The 21,802-nt window shown below is 40.0% G+C and overlaps 1 protein-coding gene across 1 annotated transcript in view; it reads left to right on the forward strand.

Moving 5' to 3' along the window:
• LOC121389460 (purine nucleoside phosphorylase-like) overlaps window positions 1–21,562 on the forward strand; it is a 59,056-nt gene extending 37,494 nt beyond the window's left edge. Inside the window, exons 3-6 of the mRNA XM_041521097.1 lie at window positions 933–1,036; window positions 11,698–11,873; window positions 16,395–16,585; window positions 21,026–21,562. Of these exons, the coding sequence (XP_041377031.1) occupies window positions 933–1,036; window positions 11,698–11,873; window positions 16,395–16,585; window positions 21,026–21,228 (674 nt within the window). The 3' untranslated portion in view covers window positions 21,229–21,562. The remainder of the gene's footprint in view (window positions 1–932; window positions 1,037–11,697; window positions 11,874–16,394; window positions 16,586–21,025) is intronic.
• Window positions 21,563–21,802: the final 240 nt, after the last annotated feature.

The following is a 21,802-nucleotide window of genomic DNA, read 5'->3' on the forward strand; positions in this document are numbered from 1 at the left end:
GCATATAAAAGATCCCTTGCTGCTAATCGGAAAGAGTAGCCCATGAAGTGGCGACAGCAGGTTTCCTCTCTCAATATCTGTGTGATCCTTAAAAATATGTCTGACACCATATAACCGTAAATAAAATGTGTTGAGTGCGTCGTTAAATAAAACAAGTCTTTCTATTCTTATTAGGACTATAAAACCAATCTGCTGAGATAAATTTCTATATTTAAAGTGACGGACCCTAGTTTTTAAACACTACAACATATTTTTTCACTATTAGAGTTGTTTTTGATAATTTAAATTAAAAGTACACACATTGTATTATTTAAAATATTCATTTTCAAATACATAAAGTGCTTCTGGTCTTCCAGGGGCCTAATTCACTAAATTCTCATAACTTTGCGATCTCGCAGTGCAATGCTAAAAGACTAGGGGCCTAATTCACAAAGGTATCTTAGGCTCTGCTAGACAACAAAGCATCCACTTTGTAAGTCTTTTAGTATTGCACTGTGAGATCGCAAAGTTGCAAGAGTTTAGTAAATTAGGCCCCTGGCTCCATATTCATAAACGTACTTAAGTCAATGTATGATACCTAAATACATACTTAAAGTACATAAACAAGTATCATACATTGACTTAAGTACGTTTATGAATACGGAGCCTGGTCTTTTGTAACATCTCAAAATGCATGTCTGAGAAGTACACAATGTACATGTAATGGTTATTGAGACATGCTCTAGTTATTTTTAAATGATATTTCCCATGCAGTTTAAACATCACATATTTTAGCTTCTCTCTGTTATAACTTTATCGAAATGTGTTCCATGATTGCAGATTAACTAAACTTAGTGTCCAATTTCACAGGCTGTAACTACATGTAGAGTCTGTACCTTTAACACACTGGTGTCTATTGTCATTTTTGGTATACTTTTTGTTTCTCATTTCAGTACCGGGCCATGAAGGCAAGCTGGTGTTTGGTCAGATGTGTGGCAAATCGGTCGTTCTCATGCAAGGTCGGGCTCACTGTTACGAAGGATACTCACCACAAAAGGTAACGTCGAATACGTAATTTTAATTTTGATGTAGGAGTATACGTCTACTATAACATATACATACATGTAGTAAAGTAACTCTGTCACTTCCCGTCAGTATGCCCATTGGGCTATTTCTCGCTCCAGCCAGTGCACCACGACTGGTACATCAAAGGCCGTGGTATGTGCTATCCTGTCTATGGGATGGTGCATATAAAAGATCCCTTGCTGCCAATCGAAAAGATGTACTTCATGAAGTGGCGACAGCAGATTTCCTCCTTCAATATCTGTGTGGTCCTTAACCATATGTCTGACGCCATATAACCGTAAATAAAATGTGTTGAGTTCATCGTTAAATAAAAGATTTCCTTCCTTCCTTCTGTCACTTCACATCTGTGATTGGCACAGATAACAAATGTAAACAGGTGTTCTGTGAATACTAAATAAATAAATAAATAATGCAAATATACAGGAATGAATAAACGTTGTTAATTAGAAGAAAAAAAACCCACACACACACCCCCAAACAAACATGTCTAGTCACCACAAAAGAAAAGTAAGAACACAAATGTGTTTTTAATTGTCATGTAGGAATGAATGAATGAATGAATGTTTAACAACACCCCAGCATGAAAAATACATCGGCTATTGGGTGTCAAACTATGGTAATGCAAAGGTGATGATCAACATCAATATAAAAATTCAAGATTTAAATAAAAACAGTGTAAAGAACTGTGCGAAAATACAAATATCACAGATAGATATTGTGCTGTATTGGTCATTTTCAAAGAGAATGTTACACCCCTGCACCACGGTGAGGTTACAGCACGCGCAGGGGTGTCATGTAGGAGTATGTGTTCTGTACTGTGTGTATACTCATTACAAAAGGTAAGTCACATCATAAATATGGGTTTATGAGTTTGTACACAGTACCAAGTAGCCTGTACACACTACACAAGGTAAGTCACACCACAAATATGGGTTTATGAGTGTGTACACAGTACCAAGTAGCCTGCACACACTACAGAAGGTAAGTCACATCACAAATATGGGTTTGTGAGTGTGTACACAGTACCAAGTAGCCTGCACACACTACAGAAGGTAAGTCACACCACAAATATGGGTTTGTGAGTTTGTACACAGTACCAAGTAGCCTGCACACACTACAGAAGGTAAGTCACACCACAAATATGGGTTTGTGAGTTTGTACACAGTACCAAGTAGCCTGCACACACTACACAAGGTAAGTCACACCACAGATATGGGTTTGTGCACAGTACCAAGTAGCCTGTACACAGTACACAAGGTAAGTCACACCACAAATATGGGTTTATGAGTGTGTACACAGTACCAAGTAGCCTGCACACACTACACAAGGTAAGTCACACCACAGATATGGGTTTGTGCACAGTACCAAGTAGCCTGTACACAGTACACAAGGTAAGTCACACCACAAATATGGGTTTATGAGTGTGTACACAGTACCAAGTAGCCTGCACACACTACACAAGGTAAGTCACACCACAGATATGGGTTTGTGCACAGTACCAAGTAGCCTGTACACAGTACACAAGGTAAGTCACACCACAAATATGGGTTTATGAGTGTGTACACAGTATCAAGTAGCCTGCACACACTACAGGAGGTAAGTCACACCACAAATATGGGTTTGTGCACAGTACCAAGTAGCCTGCACACACTACACAAGGCAAGTCACACCACAAATATGGGTTTATGAGTTTGTACACAGTACCAAGTAGCCTGCACACACTACACAAGGTAAGTCACACCACAGATATGGGTTTGTGCACAGTACCAAGTAGCCTGTACACAGTACACAAGGTAAGTCACACCACAAATATGGGTTTATGAGTGTGTACACAGTACCAAGTAGCCTGCACACACTACACAAGGTAAGTCACACCACAGATATGGGTTTGTGCACAGTACCAAGTAGCCTGTACACAGTACACAAGGTAAGTCACACCACAAATATGGGTTTATGAGTGTGTACACAGTATCAAGTAGCCTGCACACACTACAGGAGGTAAGTCACACCACAAATATGGGTTTGTGCACAGTACCAAGTAGCCTGCACACACTACACAAGGCAAGTCACACCACAAATATGGGTTTATGAGTTTGTACACAGTACCAAGTAGCCTGCACACACTACACAAGGTAAGTCACACCACAAATATGGGTTTATGAGTGTGTACACAGTACCAAGTAGCCTGCACACACTACAGAAGGTAAGTCACACCACAAATATGGGTTTGTGAGTTTGTACACAGTACCAAGTAGCCTGCACACACTACACAAGGTAAGTCACACCACAGATATGGGTTTATGAGTTTGTACACAGTACCAAGTAGCCTGCACACACTACAGAAGGTAAGTCACACCACAAATATGGGTTTATGAGTTTGTACACAGTACCAAGTAGCCTGCACACACTACAGAAGGTAAGTCACACCACAGATATGGGTTTATGAGTTTGTACACAGTACCAAGTAGCCTGCACACACTACAGAAGGTAAGTCACACCACAAATATGGGTTTATGAGTGTGTACACAGTACCAAGTAGCCTGCACACACTACAGAAGGTAAGTCACACCACAAATATGGGTTTGTGCACAGTACCAAGTAGCCTGCACACACTACACAAGGCAAGTCACACCACAAATATGGGTTTATGAGTTTGTACACAGTACCAAGTAGCCTGCACACTCTACACAAGGCAAGTCACACCACAAATATGGGTTTATGAGTGTGTACACAGTACCAAGTAGCCTGCACACACACTACAGAAAGTAAGTCACACCACAAATATGGGTTTATGAGTTTGTACACAGTACCAAGTAGCCTGCACACACTACAGAAGGTAAGTCACACCACAAATATGGGTTTATGAGTGTGTACACAGTACCAAGTAGCCTGCACACACTACAGAAGGTAAGTCACACCACAAATATGGGTTTGTGCACAGTACCAAGTAGCCTGCACACACTACACAAGGCAAGTCACACCACAAATATGGGTTTATGAGTTTGTACACAGTACCAAGTAGCCTGCACACACTACACAAGGCAAGTCACACCACAAATATGGGTTTATGAGTTTGTACACAGTACCAAGTAGCCTGCACACACTACACAAGGTAAGTCACACCACAGATATGGGTTTGTGCACAGTACCAAGTAGCCTGTACACAGTACACAAGGTAAGTCACACCACAAATATGGGTTTATGAGTGTGTACACAGTACCAAGTAGCCTGCACACACTACACAAGGTAAGTCACACCACAGATATGGGTTTGTGCACAGTACCAAGTAGCCTGTACACAGTACACAAGGTAAGTCACACCACAAATATGGGTTTATGAGTGTGTACACAGTATCAAGTAGCCTGCACACACTACAGGAGGTAAGTCACACCACAAATATGGGTTTGTGCACAGTACCAAGTAGCCTGCACACACTACACAAGGCAAGTCACACCACAAATATGGGTTTATGAGTTTGTACACAGTACCAAGTAGCCTGCACACACTACACAAGGTAAGTCACACCACAAATATGGGTTTATGAGTGTGTACACAGTACCAAGTAGCCTGCACACACTACAGAAGGTAAGTCACACCACAAATATGGGTTTGTGAGTTTGTACACAGTACCAAGTAGCCTGCACACACTACACAAGGTAAGTCACACCACAGATATGGGTTTATGAGTTTGTACACAGTACCAAGTAGCCTGCACACACTACAGAAGGTAAGTCACACCACAAATATGGGTTTATGAGTTTGTACACAGTACCAAGTAGCCTGCACACACTACAGAAGGTAAGTCACACCACAGATATGGGTTTATGAGTTTGTACACAGTACCAAGTAGCCTGCACACACTACAGAAGGTAAGTCACACCACAAATATGGGTTTATGAGTGTGTACACAGTACCAAGTAGCCTGCACACACTACAGAAGGTAAGTCACACCACAAATATGGGTTTGTGCACAGTACCAAGTAGCCTGCACACACTACACAAGGCAAGTCACACCACAAATATGGGTTTATGAGTTTGTACACAGTACCAAGTAGCCTGCACACACTACACAAGGCAAGTCACACCACAAATATGGGTTTATGAGTGTGTACACAGTACCAAGTAGCCTGCACACACACTACAGAAAGTAAGTCACACCACAAATATGGGTTTATGAGTTTGTACACAGTACCAAGTAGCCTGCACACACTACAGAAGGTAAGTCACACCACAAATATGGGTTTATGAGTGTGTACACAGTACCAAGTAGCCTGCACACACTACAGAAGGTAAGTCACACCACAAATATGGGTTTGTGCACAGTACCAAGTAGCCTGCACACACTACACAAGGCAAGTCACACCACAAATATGGGTTTATGAGTTTGTACACAGTACCAAGTAGCCTGCACACACTACACAAGGCAAGTCACACCACAAATATGGGTTTATGAGTGTGTACACAGTACCAAGTAGCCTGCACACACACTACAGAAAGTAAGTCACACCACAAATATGGGTTTATGAGTTTGTACACAGTACCAAGTAGCCTGCACACACTACAGAAGGTAAGTCACACCACAAATATGGGTTTATGAGTGTGTACACAGTACCAAGTAGCCTGCACACACTACAGAAGGTAAGTCACACCACAAATATGGGTTTGTGCACAGTACCAAGTAGCCTGCACACACTACACAAGGCAAGTCACACCACAAATATGGGTTTATGAGTTTGTACACAGTACCAAGTAGCCTGCACACACTACACAAGGCAAGTCACACCACAAATATGGGTTTATGAGTGTGTACACAGTACCAAGTAGCCTGCACACACACTACAGAAAGTAAGTCACACCACAAATATGGGTTTATGAGTTTGTACACAGTACCAAGTAGCCTGCACACACTACAGAAGGTAAGTCACACCACAAATATGGGTTTGTGCACAGTACCAAGTAGCCTGCACACACTACACAAGGCAAGTCACACCACAAATATGGGTTTATGAGTGTGTACACAGTACCAAGTAGCCTGCACACACTACACAAGGCAAGTCACACCACAAATATGGGTTTATGAGTGTGTACACAGTACCAAGTAGCCTGCACACACACTACAGAAGGTAAGTCACACCACAAATATGGGTTTATGAGTTTGTACACAGTACCAAGTAGCCTGCACACACTACACAAGGTAAGTCACACCACAAATATGGGTTTATGAGTGTGTACACAGTACCAAGTAGCCTGTACACACTACAGAAGGTAAGTCACACCACAAATATGGGTTTATGAGTTTGTACACAGTACCAAGTAGCCTGCACACACTACACAAGGTAAGTCACACCACAAATATGGGTTTATGAGTGTGTACACAGTACCAAGTAGCCTGTACATACATGTACTACAACAGGTTAGTCACACAGGGCTCACCCTGTTGGTAGCCAAATTTGCCATTGGCTAATTTTTACAAAAAATGGCTAATAAAATTTACAAGTGGCTAAAATTTTGGCTAAGTCATTTTCTATCTTCTGATGTGAACAAACGGTTACATAATCTATCGACACCTGAAACATAATAATAATACCAAATATTCAATTAGCTATATATCGATCTCGTGACTGGTAACGAGAAACGGTGTCATCCAGAATACAGCATACATGTAGGCCTAATGATGTAATAATCACAGTTATTAATTTTAATGGCATGCATTCAACATGTATAACAGCAATGTCTGGAAGATCTGTAACTTGTTATTTTAACTTTGTAAAGTCTTGACCGGCCTCGGTGGTGTCGTGGCAGGCCATCGGTCTACAGGCTGGTAGGTACTGGGTTCGGATCCCAGTCGAGGCATGGGATTTTTAATCCAGATACCGACTCCAAACCCTGAGTGAGTGCTCCGCAAGGCTCAATGGGTAGGTGTAAACCACTTGCACCGACCAGTGATCCATAACTGGTTCAACAAAGGCCATGGTTTGTGCTATCCTGCCTGTGGGAAGCGCAAATAAAAGATCCCTTGCTGCCTGTCGTAAAAAGAGTAGCCTATGTGGCCACAGCGGGTTTCCTCTAAACATAGTGTCAGAATGACCATATGTTTGACGTCCAATAGCCGATGATAAGATAAAAAATCAATGTGCTCTAGCGGCGTCGTTAAATAAAACAAACTTTACTTTTGTAAAGTCTTTGAACCAAAGTAATAAAAACAGATTGACAATGTGTATCAATTTGAATACACATGCCAGTTCAGGGCCGAAAGACATGTAGGCTGAGTTCAGCCAGACCGAATGAAAACAAAACGTTCGCTAGACTGGTTTGTGCGCTTCACGTTAAACCAAATGGACACGACGGACAGACGGACACCAATCAAATAGTTCGTGAACGTTAGAAAGAATGTTCATTGGTTGAACTGAGACCAGCTCTCGGCGCAAATATATGTCACGCTTCAGTCAGCTGACACTCGCATGTCAAGAGACATCATTGCGGACATTAAAGGGACATTCCTGAGTTTGCTGCACTTTTTAATTTGTTATCAACTAACAGAGACTATTTAACAATTGTAATTACATATTAAATAAATTTTTCTGCATAAAATATTAGTGGCTGTATATTAAACATGTTTCTGATCATTCTAATATTTGTACTAGGTTAAATTTCATCTTGTATCCTAAAATATAGTTTTCTCGTTCATACGAAATTATTTGAAGACAAAATCCAGTTTGGGCTTCTTACAAATATTAAGATGACCAGAAACACATAGAATATACAGACACTGATATTCTAAACAAGAAAATATATTTACTATGCAAGTTTAATCGTAGAAATATTTTATTAGTCGGAAACATCTTAAAATGCAGCAGAACAGGCTGGTAGGTACTGGGTTCGGATCCCAGTCGAGGCATGGGATTTTTAATCCAGATACCGACTCCAAACCCTGAGTGAGTGCTCCGCAAGGCTCAATGGGTAGGTGTAAACCACTTGCACCGACCAGTGATCCATAACTGGTTCAACAAAGGCCATGGCTTGTGCTATCCTGCCTGTGGGAAGCGCAAATAAAAGATCCCTTGCTGCTAATCAGAAAGAGTAGCCCATGAAGTGGTGACAGCGGGTTTCCTCTCAAAATCTGTGTGGTCGATCCTTAACCATATGTCTGACGCCATATAACCGTAAATAAAATGTGTTGAGTGCATCGTTAAATAAAACATAATAACATTTCTTTCTTTCTTTTAACAAACATACATGTACATCACTCAGGGTTTGGAGTCGGTATCTGGATTAAAAATCCCATGCCTCGACTGGGATCCGAACCCAGTACCTACCAGCCTGTTGACCGATGGCCTAACCACGATGCCACCGAGGCCGGTATATGTTTGTTAATTTAAAGGGACATTCCTGAGTTAATTTGCTGTAATTTTTAGGATGTTATCGACTAACAGAGGCTTAACAATTGTAATTACGCATCAAATATATTTTTCTGCATAAAATATTAGTGGCTGTATATGAAACGTGTTTATGATCGTTCTAATATTTGTACTACGTTAAATTGCATTTTATTTCCTAAAATATGTTTTTTCGTACATACATGTACAAAATTATTTGAAGACAAAATTCAGTTTGGGCTTCTTACAAATATTAAGACAAGCAGAAAATCATTGAATATACAGACACTGATATTTTAAACAAGAAAATATATTTAATATGTATTTTTAATCGCAGAAATATTTTATTAGTTAGAAACATCTTACAATACAGCAAACTCAGGAATGTCCCTTTAATTTAATGTCATAGGCGTTAGAAGTAGGGGTGCGTGTACGGGGTACTGGCTTCCAACTGTGAAGATAATGCATCCCCCCTCCCCCCACTGAAAAATTGAAGTAATATATTAACTGACCCTACCCCCATTGCTGTCTTTGATTTTGATCAGGTAATACGGTTTTGTTATTCAGATTTATTCCAGTTTGTACAAAATTAGCTGAAAAGATGCATTTTTATATCCATATATAAATATTCAATTCAGTAATGTGTAAAACAATTTTGGCTAAAACATTTTCAGTATGGCTAATAAAAATTCCATTTGGCTAATATTTTGGCTGCAGGTATTTTTGGGTGCCCTGGGACTTACATCACAAATATGTGTTTATGAGTTTGTACACAGTACCAAGTAACTTGTACACACTACAAAAGGTAAGTCACACCACAAATATGTGTTTATGAGTCTGTACACGGTACCAAGTAACCTGTACACATTGTTCACATCACAAATATGTATTTTTAAATTTCTTGTATGAAGTATGTCTATTGTAACATGTATACTCGCTATAAAAGATAAGTCACAACACAAAATTGAAATATATATATGTTTTTAAATTGTATGTAGTCACACTGAATGTTAAAATTTGTTTTCTTGAAGTTTGTTTTGTTTAACAACACCACTAGAGCACATTGATTTATTAATCATCGGCTATTGGATGTCAAACATTTAGTAATTTTGACATGTAGTCTTAGAGAGAAAACCCGCTACATTTGTTTCCATTAGTAGCAAAGGATCTTTTATATGCACCATCCCACAGACAGGATAGCACATACCACATCCTTTGATATACCGGTTGTGGTGCACTGGCTAGAATTAGAAATAGTTCAATGGGCCCACCGATGGGGATCTTTTTTTTTTCATTTTTTTTTTTTCAGTTTATTTAACGACTCACTTGACACATTTTATTTACGGTTATATGGCATCAGACATATGGTTACAGACCACACACATTGAGAGAGAAAACCTGCTGTCGCCACTTCATGAGCTACTCTTTTCGATTAGCAGCAAGGGATCTTTAATATGCACCATCCCACAGACAGGATAGTACATACCACGGCCTTTGATATACCAGTTGTGGAGCACTGGCTCCAATGGGGATCGATCCCAAACGAACTGCGCATCAAGCGAGTGCTTTAAAATGACCACTGGGTTACGTGCCGCCCACTACCTCCCATGACGCCCACTACCTCCCATGACGCCCCCTAACTCCCATGACGCTCCCTACCTCCCATGACGCTACCTACCTCCCATGACGCCCCCTACCTCCCATGACGCTCCCTACCTCCCATGACGCCCACTACCTCCCATGACGCTCCCTACCTCCCATGACGCCCACTACCTCCCATGACGCTCCCTACCTCCCATGACGCCCACTACCTCCCATGACGCCCCCTAACTCCCATGACGCCCACTACCTCCCATGACGCCCCCTAACTCCCATGACGCTCCCTACCTCCCATGACGCCCCCTAACTCCCATGACGCCCACTACCTCCCATGACGCCCCCTAACTCCCATGATGCCCCCTAACTCCCATGACCCTCCCTACCTCCCATGACGCCCACTACCTCCCATGACGCCCCCTAACTCCCATGACGCTCCCTACCACCCATGACGCCCCCTAACTCCCATGACGCCCACTACCTCCCATGATGCCCCCTAACTCCCATGACGCTCCCTACCTCCCATGACGCCCCCTAACTCCCATGATGCTCCCTACCTCCCATGATGCTCCCTACCTCCCATGACACCCCCTAACTCCCATGACGCTCCCTAACTCCCATGACGCCCACTACCTCCCATGACGCCCCCTAACTCCCATGACGCTCCCTACCTCCCATGACGCCCCCTACCTCTCACTAAGCATGAATACAACCCACAAAGATGCATCGCTCCACCGAAGCCATACACCCACGCCACATGACCAGGAAGTTAGATGTGTAGCAGATTTGTATTAAATTAATTTAATTACGCTGGGTTTTGTTCGCAGCTTGAAACTCAGTATTCATATCATTGGCTCTCACAACTGGTGGTCACATTCAGAAAATAATTAACATACATGTAAGCATTTTCTTTACTGAAGCATATAGTAAAATGATACCAGTATATATGCATTCAAAATACAAATGACAATTAATTGCCATAAATACAATATGAATTGCTACAGGTCAGCTTTTTCAATGGCAGTTTTTCTGCCAGATAAAAAATAATGTTGTCGGCTGAAGGGATATAATGTATTGTTTTTAATTTTGTATTATTAGTTACAAAAGTTTGTTTTGTTTAATGACACCACTAGAGCACATTGATTTATTAATCATCGGCTATTGGATGTCATGCATATGGTCACTTTAACAGTCATAGAGAGGAAACCCGCTACATTTTTCCATTAGTAGCAAATGATCTTTTATATGCACCATCCCACAGACAGGATAGCACATACCATGGCCTTTGATATACCAGTCATGGTGCACTGGCTGTGACGAGAAATAGCCCAATGGGCCCACCGACGGGGACCGACTGCACATCAAGGGAGTGCTCTACCACTGGGCTATATCCCTCTCCTATTAGTTACAAAGAAAGAATACAGCTAGAAGGCTTACCATTAAAGATACATATTGTTTTAATTCTTCACCGTTTCCTAGAAGTGAATATGTGAACCATAACTTGGGTCACAATTAGGAACTATAATGGACTGTGTGATCAATGAACTCTCACCCGGAAGTGAACTGTGTAGTGAGACCTAAGGCTGGTGTTAAATTGTAAGAATTTAATGGAAATTTAATTATATCATTGTGACATTAAGTAACGTTTTTATTTTTCCAGATTACCCTCCCGGTGCGTACAATGAAGCTGATGGGCGTGACCACTCTGATTGTGACGAACGCTGCGGGCGGGATCAACGAAAACTTCAAGGTGGGGGACGTGATGATAATCAAGGATCATCTTAATCTGGCAGGATTTGCCGGGGTTAATCCACTCGTGGGACTCAATGATGACAGGTAATTAATTATACATTGTGTATATCAGATAGGAAAGAAAATATTGTTTGTTCAATGAAGTACAATGTATACGTGCTATAAAGTATTTAATATTTAAATCAAGCCACGAGAGTATAATTTAAAGCAAGTGTAGATGTGTCAATTATATGTCATGGAATAAACTCTTTTAGAAACAAAAGTATTTAATATTTAAAGATCTTCTTCAAAATTTTCAAAACATTTTCCTATTTCTAAATACATTTGCCTTTGTGTATGTACAGTATATTTTAATTTCTCTATATTGTATGGTACGAATGTCAGGTCTGACCAGTACATACACAGATATTAACACACTGGCCAAGGGGATAATTCATTCCTTTTTGACTTAACCATATAGAATTTATTAACATACAGTTCCGAGACCACCATGATAACCGTTTGGCCACTTGAGGTATTCTCAACAAACAAAAAACCCAGAAGGAATGTTCAGTTGCCAACTATATGAACTTACATACCTACAAATCATGAAAAAAAGTTTGTTAAAGTTTGTTTTATTTAATGACACAACTAGAGCACATTGATTAATTATCATGGGTGAACCAGTTTCGGTGAGCATAAGCTTTCGGTTCTAAAGCATATCAATATTTATAAACAGACAGTTGTTATTTAAATAGCTACCTTTTTAGTAGTATTTCTATTGCTTCAAATGAGCACTCACTGGCCGCTAAATAGCTACGTTCACCTCACGTGCGTCAGAAACTGTAGCATGCATCTGCAGTAAATATTGTTAACTACGTAACCTGTTTCGGTGAGCGAAATGTTTAGTGGTATAGCTTACAACAAAAACTTTCCAACACAAAACTTTTCAGTGTTTTATCAAAACGTGTATATTGTTCAACAAAACATGTACTTATAATAATTTATAAAAAAAAAATATCTTAAATATTTTAAGGCAAATTACAAAATGGAGTCGAAATGGAAAACGAATATAACAATTAGACTGATATCTTGCAATCATGTTATAAGTTGAGCAAACGAATGGTTATAATGGTAAAATTGTTTAGTTAAAAAATAAAAACTGCATTCTGAGTTTTAATAAATATATAAACAAATATCCAGAAAGATATTTATGTTAAAACATATAAGGACTATATATTTTTGGCAAGTATCTGTAAAGAGCCTTTTACCAGCAGACACAGTGACAATCATGAGACTTTAATAGCCAGATACCAGTACAGCTGAGAACAGACAGAAATAGTTTTTAATATTAAGTTTTCTTTCAAATTACAGTCTTTGAAAATTATAGAAAAAAGGTATTAAGAAATGTGCCGTGTTTATGAGTGGATTAAGTTGAACCATGCTTTCTTTGCTTGTTTTAACTTTATTTTTACACATATTTCTGTGAATATGACAGATATTTGTTTACTTTCCCCATGCAAAAATCAACGATGTCAGAAATGTTAAAATGTACATACATTTGTACTGTTGCGAACAAATGACGCAACCACCGAAACAGGTCCCTTACCGAAACAGGTCAATGGACGATAATCATCCCCTATTGGATGTCAAACATTCGGTAATTTTGATATATAGTCTTAGACACCAAGCCCACTACATTTTTCCATTAGCAGCAAGGGATCTTTTTTATGTACCATCCCATAGACAGGATGGCACATACCATGCAGAAGTGGATCTAGGGGGTACAGGGTCCCAGGTACCCCTTAAATTTTGCAATAGTTACAATTTTATTATATATTAATTTAAATTTTTGTTTACGATCCCCCTCTAAACCTCCCCCAAAGTTCCCTTGGCATTCCACCTTATATCACTGCCGCCCAGCCCCCCCCCCCCCCCCAATTCAATGGATTGTTTGGATCCGCCACTGCCATGGTCTTTGATATACCAGTCATGGTGCACTGGCTGGAACGAGATGTAGCAGGGACATTGTTCAATGACACCTGCTACAAATATTTAATATTTAAAAATCTGCTAAAAAAACCATTTACTATTTCTAAATGTTTCTATGTGTGTGTACAACATGTATGAATATCTACTGTAAACTGGATTAATATTACAACATGTTTCCTTCACTAGTACGCACCTTAGCGCATGTTCGCAATGTTTAAATTTCACAAATGACTGTTGGCATCTGTAAAAAATAATGCGTGCGTATAAATTTCACGATTTGAGGTTGGGCACAAATGGCACAAAATTAATACGCATGCATTTTTTCCCCGGTTTACAGTATATACATGTATTTTATATATGTTATATACATAGATATTATTGCACTGGCTCAGGGGATAATTAAATCCTTTTTAACATCACAACTTGTATCCCATGCTATTGGTAGGACTTGAAGAAAGGGAACTGATTCACCCATATTTTCCCCAGACCTCAGATTTAAGGTGAGCTATCACTCACGCACCCCATCACTCACCTGAAACTAGTCCAAGGCGAGTAATTTTTAGCTCTCTTTAGCATTTGAATTTATATGTTATCAATATGCTTCGGGAGCAATTAATCACTTCCCTCAATTTGTTTTGGTTATGTTGAGGTCTGCAGACCACCAAGGAACCATTTTAACTGGTGCTTTCTCCAAAAATATGAATGTTCAGTTCTCAACCAGGTGCAACTGCATTGTATATTACATCCTTAAAAACACAAGACAATTGGGCAATACAAATTTATTCTAATACTACTAGGCAAATAAAATCAACATACATAAAATACACATATAAACACCCCCTCCTTGAAGAAGACCGAAAAGAAGATTAACTGAAATCCAGTCCCAAGCAATGAATATAAACTAGCTGGTTGTCACAGGGAGGAGGTGGAAAGCAAACATTTGTTAACGCAAAGCTGGGACCGCTGTCCTATCTGTAATGCTAGCAAGAAGCGTGTTTGATTGTTTGCGCGAAGCATGACAAGCCAATCAGATTAGTCTCTGACAACACATGCGTTAAACAAGCCATACATGTATATGGTACGGCGAAGTACCGTTGTACTAGGGATTAATGCATACATTAAAGGGCCAATCTGTCTTATGGTTTTAAACCCAGCTAAATAATATAGCCTTACCATAACATACATGATCCAATCGACAAACACTGGCATAATATTTCACACAGGACATCATTTTATTAACCGGCCTGGGTGGCGTCGTGGTTAGCCATCGGTCTACAGGCTGGTAGGTACTGGGTTCGGATCCCAGTCGAGGCATGGGATTTTTAATCCAGATACCGACTCCAAACCCTGAGTGAGTGCTCCGCAAGGCTCAATGGGTAGGTGTAAACCACTTGCACCGACCAGTGATCCATAACTGGTTCAAAAAAGGCCATGGTTTGTGCTATCCTGCCTGTGGGAAGCGCAAATAAAAGATCCCTTGCTGCCTGTCGTAAAAAAAGAGTAGCCTATGTGGCGACAGCGGGTTTCCTCTCGAAATCTGTGTGGTCCTTAACCATATGTCTGACGCCATATAACCGTAAATAAAATGTGTTGAGTGCGTCGTTAAATAAAAACATTTCTTTCTTTCATTTTATTAAAATGTCGATTAATCAACTTCAAATTTACGCAAACTGCTGGTCAGTCAGGAGGTGAACCACTACACATTCTGAAATTAAAACCTACAAACCTTAAAGGGACAGACCGTAGTTTTTAAACACTACTAGCTGGCCTCAGTGGCTCAGTGGTTAAGCCATCGGACTACAGGCTGGTTATAGGTACAGGGTTTGCAGCTTGGTACCGGCTCCAATCCAGAGCGAATTCTTAAGGGCTCAGTGGGTAGGTGTAAGGCCACTACACCCTCTTCTCTCTCATTATAATCATTAACAACTAACCCACTGTCCTCGACAGACAGCCCAGATAGCTGAGGTGTGTAGGCCTACCCAGGATAGCGTACTTGAACCTTAATTGGATATAATGAAAATGAAGTGAAATGATACTCTTCAATGGTTCTATATATGTAACAGCCAGTGCCCCATGACTGGTATATACTACCCTGTCGAGAAATTGCCCAATGGGCCCACCGGATCGATCCCAAAAGTCTTGTATCAGGTACGACAACTAGATAGGATATAACTATACTAAGTGAAAGAAATAAAGGAACACTTGGAATTGTAGACCAAATTTACTTCACTATGACACGCGTCGTACTGACTGCATACAATATAAAGATGTAACGTGGATTCAATGTTAATAGTGTGGGATTAAATGCCAGTAACTTCCTGACACTGGATGGATATGAGCTCGTCGGTGGACCCATTGGACTATTTCTTGTTCCAGCCAGTGCTTCACAACTGGTGTAACAAAGACCGTGATATGTACTACCCTGTCTGTGGGATGGTGCATATAAAAGATCCCTTGCTGCTAATCGAAAAGAGTAGCCCATGAAGTGGCGACAGCAGGTTTCCTCTCTCAATATCTGTGTGGTCCTTAACTATATGTCTGATGCCATATAACCTTATATAAAATGTGTTGAGTGCGTCGTTAAATAAAACATTTCTTTCTTTTTTTCTACATATGTAACAAATTCTGTTTTAGGTTTGGTCCTCGGTTTCCTGCGATGTCTCACGCCTACGACGTGGAACTGCGACGTATCGCCAAGGCAACGGCCACAGATATGGGCTTCGACAGTTTCTTCCGCGAGGGCGTCTATAGTATGATGGTGGGCCCGTCGTTTGAGACCGTCACCGAATGTAGATACCTCAAGCTTATAGGGGTCGATGCAACAGGTAATGCTTATAGTCAGGGGAGATAACCACTATATTACTTAAGATTCTCTGGAGGCGAGTACATCCTTTAGTAATGTCCATGTAGATACTTCAAGCTAATAGCTAGGTGTGGATGTAACATGGAATGAATATTATTTTATAGTGAAGAAGAATTATATGGTTACAGGTAATACTAGTATGTAATAAGGGAGATAACCGCAGTATTTCTTTGAATCATGCATGGTAAATCTATCATTTGAGATATTTCTCGCTCCAGCCAGTACACAACGACTGGTACATCAAAGGCTGTGGTATGTGCTATCCTGTCTATGGGATGGTGCGTATAAAAGTTCCCTTGCTGCTAATCGAAAAGAGTAGCCTATGAAGTGGCGACAGCGGGTTTCCTCCCTCCATATCTGTGTGGTCCTTACCCACATGTCTGACACCATATAACTGAAAATGAAATGTGTTGAGTGCGTCGTTAAATAAAACATTTCCTTCCTTTCTTCCTACCATTTGAGAATGTAGATACCTCAGTCTTATAGGTACGGATGCAACAGGTAATGTCTATAATTATATAGTTACAGGTAATATGTAGTCAGGGGAGATAACCACAGTATTACTTTGAATCACAGGTGGTGAATTCTCATTTGACAATTTAGATACCTGTTTTATAGGTGTGGATGCAACAGGTAATGTATATAACTATATAGTTACAGGTATTATTACCCATATGGTTGAAAATATCTTGGTACATATCAAAGTGATATGTCCCACTAGAATGCCAAGTAGGACATTAAACTTTTTGACGTCATCAATTGACACATTACAACTTTACAGGCATGTCAACCAAACGATTTGAGTGACATACATTAAGATCGATTATGGGTAATAAATAGGATATTAAACTCACTACCATTTCGTATCATATTTATGTCCCTCGTTAAATAATTTTCATTGTCGCTCGCTAAAGCTCGTGACAACGGAAATTTATTTCACTCGGGACATAAATATGATACAAAATTGAAGCTTATTTAATATCCTATAAATATGTAGTCAGGGGAGATAACCACAGTCTTACTTTGTATCATGAGTCCAAATTAACACTTGGTTTAGTTACTCTACACACCTGTAACACATTTGGATAAAGTTACAACTGAGTGAAACAGGAGTCTGTGACTTTGAAATCGTGAAATACCCTCTAAAAATAGACTAAAACTCAACTCCTTAACTGTTACTTCTCAGGCGCACGTGCATTTTTTAAAATATAAGAAATACTTTTTCTGATATTAAAAACACCAGGATGACCAAAAACACTTTGAATGTACGGAAATGGATAATCTAAACAATAAAATCTAAGTAAAGTATGATTTCATTTGTCAAAAATGGCTCTAATAGAAAACAAATATGGGACAAAACCTAATGAATCCACTGTGGTTATTTGATCCTATCCCACAGACAGGAAAACACATATCACGGCCCGTGTCCAGTTGTGATGCACTGGTTGGAACAAGAAAAAAACCCAATCAGTTGAATGGATCCAGCAAGGTGGTTCGATCCTGCAATGCAAGCACCTCAAGCGAGCACTCAACCAACTGAGCTAAATCCCACCCTGCAGTTATTTGAAGCAGTTAACTTAACCCTAGTTTAATTTAATATTTTACATTTAATTATTTTTACACAAATAAACTTAAGATTGGACTATATTTGATGCTGGTTGTTCTAAAGCAAGTTTCAACCTTGTTTTCAATTGATATTTGTATTGATTCAGTACATGGTTTTGAAAATTTCTTTTAACCACAAATTACACTCACTAACGTTTGAACAACCGGCCCGCTGTAATTTGTAATACAAAGTTTTGACAAACGTACATCATCAGGAGGCAATAAAACATTAGGAACAGACACATACTAGCATTAAAGGGACATGCCCTAGTTTTTAAACATTAAGGATCCCAACCAGTGCCTCACATCTAGTACATGTATATCAAAGCTTGTGGTATGTGTTGTGTTGCAAAATGCATATAAATGGTTGTCGCTGCTCATGGAAAAATGTAGCTGGTTTCCTTTGAAGACTATATGTCAGTATTACCAAATGACTGACATCCAAGAAGCCAATGATTAATAATTCAGTATGCTCTAGTGGTAGGCATGTGTGCAGGGGGATTGCGGGGGGGGGGGGCGAATTCAGGGTCGAAACCCCTCCTGCTCAAGCATATTTTCCTTGTATTCAATACATTTTACAGAGGTACATGTCTCGACCTCTCCCCCCTTATAAACTTTCCCCACCACAGTCTAGACCCCGCCCTGCTAAAATTCCTGCACATGCACCTGAGTGGTTTGATTAAACAATACAAACTTCAGCTTTTTCTACTGGTATAGAAGACTAGTGAAATATTTTATATTTTTCATTTATTACCCATATGGTTAAAAATATCTTGGTTCATATCAAAGTGATACGTCCCACTAGAACAACAAGTGGGACATACCACTTCGTGACATCATCGATTGGCGCACTACAGCATTACAGGAACATCAACCAAAACGAGTTGACTGATATAAATTAAGATCGATTAATGGAAATAAATAGGATATTAAACTTGTTGCCATTTCGTATCATGTTTATGTCCCTCATGGAATAATTTTCATTGTCACTCGCTAAAGCTCGTGAAAAAATATTTCACTCAGGACATAAACATGATATGAAATGGAAGCTTGTTTAATATCCTATAATTCTGCATCCATGTGGATGTTACATACATGTATATATCATGGTCTTTGATATATCCATGGTTTTAGCTGTTGTTCTCTATGGCTAGACATAAAGGGCACAATTAAGTTTGTATAGATTAGAAGTAGAATGTTCATTAGCAGGCAGCAGACAATGATTTACATGTATACAAATCACTGTGTTCAGTAGGTGTGGTCACCAACTTTACTAAAACAATATCCTATTTTAAAACATAATGAACACCCTGTAAAAGAAAACTTCCAAGAAAAATGTGCCCTTTCCATCCCTTCCCTCCCACCAGATATGGTCCTGGGAACATATGACACCTTTAATCAACCATTATCTTTGTTTTAGGTAGGTGGGGTAGGTAGGATTCAGTTAAGAGTGCACACTTAAGATGCTTGAGTCATAAGATCAAATCACCTCGGCAGACACATTAAGTTTTTTTCTAGTCTAACCAGTGCCTAACCATTGTATATGAAAGGTCATGCTGTGTCCCATCCAGTTTGTGGAAAAATCCAGATAAAACATCCCTTGCTGGCACCTTTAATCAACGTGTGCTTTTATTTCAGGTATGAGCACTGTTCCGGAGGTGATCTTGGCACCTTTAATCAACGTGTGCCTTTGTTTCAGGTATGAGCACTGTTCCGGAGGTGATCGTGGCACCTTTAATCAACGTGTGCCTTTGTTTCAGGTATGAGCACTGTTCCGGAGGTGATCGCGGCACCTTTAATCAACGTGTGCCTTTGTTTCAGGTATGAGCACTGTTCCGGAGGTGATCCTGGCACCTTTAATCAATGTGTGCCTTTGTTTCAGGTATGAGCACTGTTCCGGAGGTGATCGTGGCACCTTTAATCAACGTGTGCCTTTGTTTCAGGTATGAGCACTGTTCCGGAGGTGATCGTGACACCTTTAATCAACGTGTGCCTTTGTTTCAGGTATGAGCACTGTTCCAGAGGTGATCGCGACACCTTTAATCAACGTGTGCCTTTGTTTCAGGTATGAGCACTGTTCCGGAGGTGATCGCGACACCTTTAATCAACGTGTGCCTTTGTTTCAGGTATGAGCACTGTTCCGAAGGTGATCGTGGCACCTTTAATCAACGTGTGCCTTTGTTTCAGGTATGAGCACTGTTCCGGAGTTGATCGTGGCACCTTTAATCAACGTGTGCCTTTGTTTCAGGTATGAGCACTGTTCCGGAGGTGATCGCGACACCTTTAATCAACGTGTGCCTTTGTTTCAGGTATGAGCACTGTTCCGGAGGTGATCGCGACACCTTTAATCAACGTGTGCCTTTGTTTCAGGTATGAGCACTGTTCCGGAGGTGATCGCGACACCTTTAATCAACGTGTGCCTTTGTTTCAGGTATGAGCACTGTTCCGGAGGTGATCGTGGCACCTTTAATCAACGTGTGCCTTTGTTTCAGGTATGAGCACTGTTCCGGAGGTGATCGTGGCACCTTTAATCAACGTGTGCCTTTGTTTCAGGTATGAGCACTGTTCCGGAGGTGATCGTGGCACCTTTAATCAACGTGTGCCTTTGTTTCAGGTATGAACACTGTTCCGGAGGTGATTGCGACACCTTTAATCAACGTGTGCCTTTGTTTCAGGTATGAGCACTGTTCCGGAGGTGATCGCGACACCTTTAATCAACGTGTGCCTTTGTTTCAGGTATGAGCACTGTTCCGGAGGTGATCGTGACACATTCAATCAACGTGTGCCTTTGTTTCAGGTATGAGCACTGTTCCGGAGGTGATCGTGGCCCGCCACTGTAACATGAAGGTGCTTGGTCTCTCACTCATCACCAACGAGTGCATCATGGAGTACGACGCGACCAATTTCGCAAACCACGAGGAAGTTCTCCAGACCGGGGAAATGCGCAGCAAAGATCTACAAGCCTTTGTGTCGAAGATGGTTGAGCATCTAAGTCTATGAAGCAAATATTCCTAGGTTTAGGGTGTTTTTTGAGGGAGTTTACAGTCAAGCCTATCTGTTTGGGGTTCATGGATATTAGATATTATTACGGTTCACATAGATAAGAACTTTATAAGTATAGAGATTTATGATATTTATTGGCTTATTATTTTATATATATACCGGTACACATATACAATATGTGAAATATAGTGGACTTCTTCACTTGCAGTCATGTTGATTATAATTGAAGTTTACAAGCATACCGGTACATTGTTACAATATAATGGAATATTTTTGTAAAAGAATATGTTGGGTTTTTTGGGTTTTTTGGGTTTTTTTTATGAAATGGTATGTCAAAGAGAATGTTTTCCTTATTTGAAAATGTTTGTCTGGAAAATGATTGATATCTTTGTTTTATTTTCATCGTGAAATTTTATCGATCATGAAATATGAGAAATGGCTAAACTTAATCAGTACATGAATATACGGATATGATATAAATTAAGATATTAATTGGAATATATACATCTATAGATATATATATATATATATAGATAGATAGATATATATACTTGTAAATCTTTACAATCAT

Source organism: Gigantopelta aegis, chromosome 14 (genome assembly GCF_016097555.1).
Source record: "Gigantopelta aegis isolate Gae_Host chromosome 14, Gae_host_genome, whole genome shotgun sequence".
NCBI lineage: Eukaryota > Metazoa > Mollusca > Gastropoda > Neomphalida > Peltospiridae > Gigantopelta > Gigantopelta aegis.